Below are 4,809 nucleotides of genomic sequence, written 5' to 3'. Positions count from 1 at the left end.
CATATATTAGTTTATTAGTATATATTATATATTAGTAGTAGTATTATCAGTTTTATTTCAAGGTGCCAAAAAGAATAAGTGCGCTCCTGAGTTCTGAATAATGATGATCATAATATGCGTGCGTAAAGGCCGGGCGATCGCGGGCGTTTGCGGGCGCCCGTGCCCGTTTTCAGCGTTTTGCCGACCTCTGAATTAATAAATTAATACTAACATATTGGCATTTATGATATTTTAAAATTTCAAAAGTAACATTATATCACATTAAAGATAAAAGATAATTGTTCTTATATTGTTTTAACTACAAAAAATATAAATATAAAAGAAGGAAATATAATAATACTAAAAAATATAATAAGATATAATAAGATATATCTGTTATTTGATGTATAACCATTGTTACACAGATTGAAAAAGATTTAAAAATAAAGTCGAAACGTCTCAATATTTTAACTCAACATTATTTCTGCACAACATCCTGCACTGGCTCGATTAAAGCCCAAGTTCATTGGATCATTCTTTTTGGATCATTCTTTGATAATTCTTTAAGATCTTATCTTATTATATCTTATTATATTTATAGTAATAAGATATATGTCCCAGCAAACACAAAATAACTGCTACATAACATGAGAATAACATATAATGTAACACAGTTGTTGTACTTGATTTATTGGGTCTGTGCATAAGTTCGTAGCGAAATTCCGTGAGATGTCGCACGCAATTGTTTTTTTCCACTCGCACATGTTTCAAACGTAAGATGTCGTACATTAAATGAAAGCTGCAATTTGTGCTGACATTTTACGAAAGTGTTTATTGAGATCCGTGACATGTATGAAGTTTAATTATATTTTGAACATGGAAGGAAAAAACGTATATTTTCGGTGCATTTCGCTTTTTTATTTCCGAAAAGGCAAAAACGCGTCGCAAACTCACAAAAAGATATGCGTCGTGTACGGAAAGAATGCCGTAAGCGAAAGTGTGTGTAGAAAGTGGTTCCAAAAATTTCGTTGCGGAGATTTTGATCTCCAAGATGCTCCTCGCTTTGGTCGACCAGTCACTACTGATCCTGATCAAATCAAGGCTTTAATCGACTCCGACCGACATTTGACAACTACGCAGATCGGACATAATCTAAACATTGATCATTCAACTGTTTCAAGACATTTACGGAAGCTTGGGATGGTAAAAAAGCTTGATGTTTGGATGCCGCACGAATTGAGCGAAAAGAATTTAATTGACCGAATGTCAGCTTGCGATTTGCTGCTCAAACGCCATCAAAACGAACCATTTTTAAAGCGGGTGATCATTGGCGATAAAAAATGGATTGTCTACAACAAGGTCAGTCGAAAAAGATCATGGTCGAAGTCCGGGGAGGCTGCTCAGACGGTCGCAAAAGCTGGGTTACACCCAAAGAAGGTCATGCTCAGCATCTGGTGGGATTGGAAAGGCATAGTCTATTATGAGCTGCTGCCACCCAACCAAACGATTGATTCGACCAAGTATTGCTCACAATTGGACAAATTAAAGCGAGCAATCGATCAGGAGCGACCCGAATTGGTGAACAGAAAAGGCGTTGTGTTCCACCACGACAACGCAAGACCACACGTTTCTTTGATGACCCGACAAAAGTTATTGCAGCTTGGGTGGGATGTTTTGGTGCACCCACCATGTAGTCCGGACCTTGCACCTTCCGACTATCACTTATTCCGTTCACTACATAACAGTTTAAATAATAAATCCTTCAGTTCCCTGGACGTTCTCAAAAATCACTTAGAAGACTTCTTTGCAGAAAAATCTCAAGACTTCTACAAACAAGGGATAATGAAGCTTGTGGATAGATGGCAGAAAGTCATCGAACAGAATGGGACATATATAGTTGATTAAGATCGCTTTTCAAGGAAAGAATTTTGCGTTTGAAATTTATTCCATTTTCGCTACGGACTTATGCACAGACCTAATATATTGGAATTATATAATTTTCTCTTATTTATGCAATATAACACTGTAATGAAATAATTACATAGTTCGTTACTTACTGACAACAACAAGATAACAATAATGTATATCTAATGTAACATGTTATATGACAAATTTTATGTCTGCGTTACTGTATTGTGACAATTTATATAGATATGATCGAGTGATTTATTGGTGAATAGGATTAAAGATTCTATATAAAAAAAAGATATGTATGGTTGTGAAAATATATATTGATAAAAAAAGCATATGATACCTTTAGTACAAACTAGTATAGAAAGTGAAGTAAAAAAGAACAGTCTTGTGATGTTTTATGAACATGTTATCGTCAAAGCTCGAAGGACCGGTCCAGTGATCTCGCGGCCTGAGTGCAGGGGCTGCGAACCTGGAGGTACCGAGTTCGAATCCGCTCACCACCTAAGGATTTTTTCCGGGCCGGTCTCTTTCAACCGAGTTTATCGGTTGATTGGCGAACTTAATCGGGCCTCCAAAAATTAATTCGGGTGTAATCCCGAATTAAGTTCCCTCCCACAAGGCGATCGTAGTCATAACATCTTGAGCACGAGCCCGACATAGATGGGCAGAATTGTCTGGTGAATGCGGAACCAAGCGTCTTGGTCAAAGCCCAAATAGACATTTGAGACAAATAAAATATTTTGTTTGTATCTTATATTATTGTAACGTGTGAATGGGCATTTTCTCCCCGTGAAAATCTAACCTAATTAATCTATTCTATGTCATTGCGATACAGTAGCGTACAGTAAAAAGTACGCTAAAAAAACTATTTTGAGCTTTGACCAAGACGCTTGGTTGTTTTGCGCATTGACCATTCAATCCTAGGAACACCCGTGCTTCGGACTGTGACAATTTTTTTAATAGTTATATTACTATTTTATAACAAATAAAAGAATAAATATATAACAATTTCAGTAACAATTAATTAATTTATATCGCAGTTATATACCATTGTAGTAATCTATATAAATGTTATTTAACCTTTCAGTACTGCAACAGTAAGTATAACATTTTAGTAACATGTTATAGTCAGATTATATAACTGCAATTTGGTATGAGTGGGAAATTACAACTAATGTTACATGTGTTGGATGTTGAGGAGAGACAGGTCGGTGAGAGATAAGTTCTAAGTCTGAACTTATTTAAAATATCTTTATTGCGCGCTCCTGTTCCTTTACAATGTTCCTTCACGGCTGTTTCTCACTGCAGTACATTCTCCGGCTTGCGGAGCCACATAGTGAGGTAGCAGTCCTACACGATCTCTGCCCTGCTTTATCTGTGCGATCGATTTATAGTAGATCGATTGCGCCGATTTAGCAGGCCCTAGCAACGGCCGTGCTAGTTACCTGTGCCGGTGTCGACATGCCGCGTTGCATTTCGGACAATGTGGCGATGTGTTGCACCCTGTGACAACCAGCAGTTCTTCCTAGAACTGTTGTTGCCCTGCAACCTAACCAGGTTGAGCAATGACAGTAATGTTTTATCACATTGCTCAATGACCTAACCTAACTTTATCTCAAAATATGTTGCTGCACAACATTTCCCTCTTTCCGGGAAAAAGAAAATTTTACGTAACATTTTACGCCACAACTCTTAAATCTACTTGTGCACAATTTTTCTTTAGGTGCTACTTACATTATTCTGTATTTTACTTACTACTACGCGGTACAACTTACAACGCGATGGTCTCGACGTTTGGTGCGTGAACACTTTGTCGTTTTTCATGCCGCTTTGCGTCATGCAGTTCTACGGCAATGCGTGCCAACTTAGCTCTTTTCCTACTTTTTACTATTTTATACACAACTATTACAATAATAATAATTATTATTACGCCTGACGTAGTCGGATAAATAAGATGTGGAATTTCAAAAACCGAACTCTCGTTTATTTTATCTGTTAACTCTGTTATTTCTGATTTTATTTTCTTAATCTGCGCTTTGTTCTGTGTTACACTTTTTAACACTATCGGTCTGTTATCAGCCGCACGTTCTTTTGCTTTTAGTAGTGTAATAATGAGAGTTCTAACCCAGGAGCTCCGAGAGAGGTGTGGAGTATGACGTCACAATTACGTCACGATGACGTCACAGGGCAAGGGGACGTCACAATTACGTCACGTAGTATGACGTCACGCAACAAATGACGCCAGGGGGTATGACGTCACAGGACGTGACGTCACGCGGCGGGCAATATGGCGGCGGATCCTGACGATCATTATTGACGTCACGTGGTGGCAATATGCCGGAGGACAATATGGCAATTTTACGGTACGTACTTATATATGTAAAATAATTTTTTGTTTATTACATGTACCACAAAAAATTGCATTGTTTTTTCTACGCGATGTTGCAGTTATTTTTACGTATTCTGTATATATGTATTGTGTATTTACTACAATACGTGTCGCAGCGTTATACAGTCTACTGCATAGTTGCATTTTTTGGCGATAAGTCTACGCGCGAAATTGCAGGTGTAGTGATAAACAGCAAAGACAATATAATAATGTACTACAATATGTACCGCTGCGTCATGCAGTATAAAACTGCAGAGTTGCGTCTTGGTGCGATAAGCCTACGTAGATTCAGCGATAAAGAGCATAGACGAAATAGTAATGTATTGTGTACATGCGCAACTCGCATCTCTAGAGAAAGTATTACTATCAAAATCTTCTTCTACAAGATCTATTCTACAAAAGAAATGATATCAATAAGTTATGCCAAGTAAAATCTTTTATACATGGGTACAAAAATATATAAAATATATAAAACTTTGTAAGTTGTTTATACGTTGTAAAATAAAAAATATTCTAAATCAATAAAA

General features: G+C 37.1%; 1 protein-coding gene across 1 annotated transcript; it reads left to right on the top strand.

Moving 5' to 3' along the window:
• The first annotated feature begins 855 nt into the window (after positions 1-855).
• On the top strand, positions 856-1,884 carry LOC109862392 (histone-lysine N-methyltransferase SETMAR-like). Its single transcript, XM_020442429.1, has one exon. It carries the CDS (start codon positions 856-858, stop codon positions 1,882-1,884), a length of 1,029 nt encoding a protein of 342 aa, XP_020298018.1.
• The last annotated feature ends 2,925 nt before the right edge of the window (positions 1,885-4,809 follow it).

The sequence above is a fragment of the Pseudomyrmex gracilis genome, unplaced genomic scaffold (genome assembly GCF_002006095.1).
Source record: "Pseudomyrmex gracilis isolate BER0280 unplaced genomic scaffold, ASM200609v1 scaffold_1716, whole genome shotgun sequence".
In the NCBI taxonomy this organism is placed as follows: domain Eukaryota; kingdom Metazoa; phylum Arthropoda; class Insecta; order Hymenoptera; family Formicidae; genus Pseudomyrmex; species Pseudomyrmex gracilis.
Note: the sequence above shows the minus strand (reverse complement) of the source record. Positions and strands in the feature narration are given on the sequence as shown.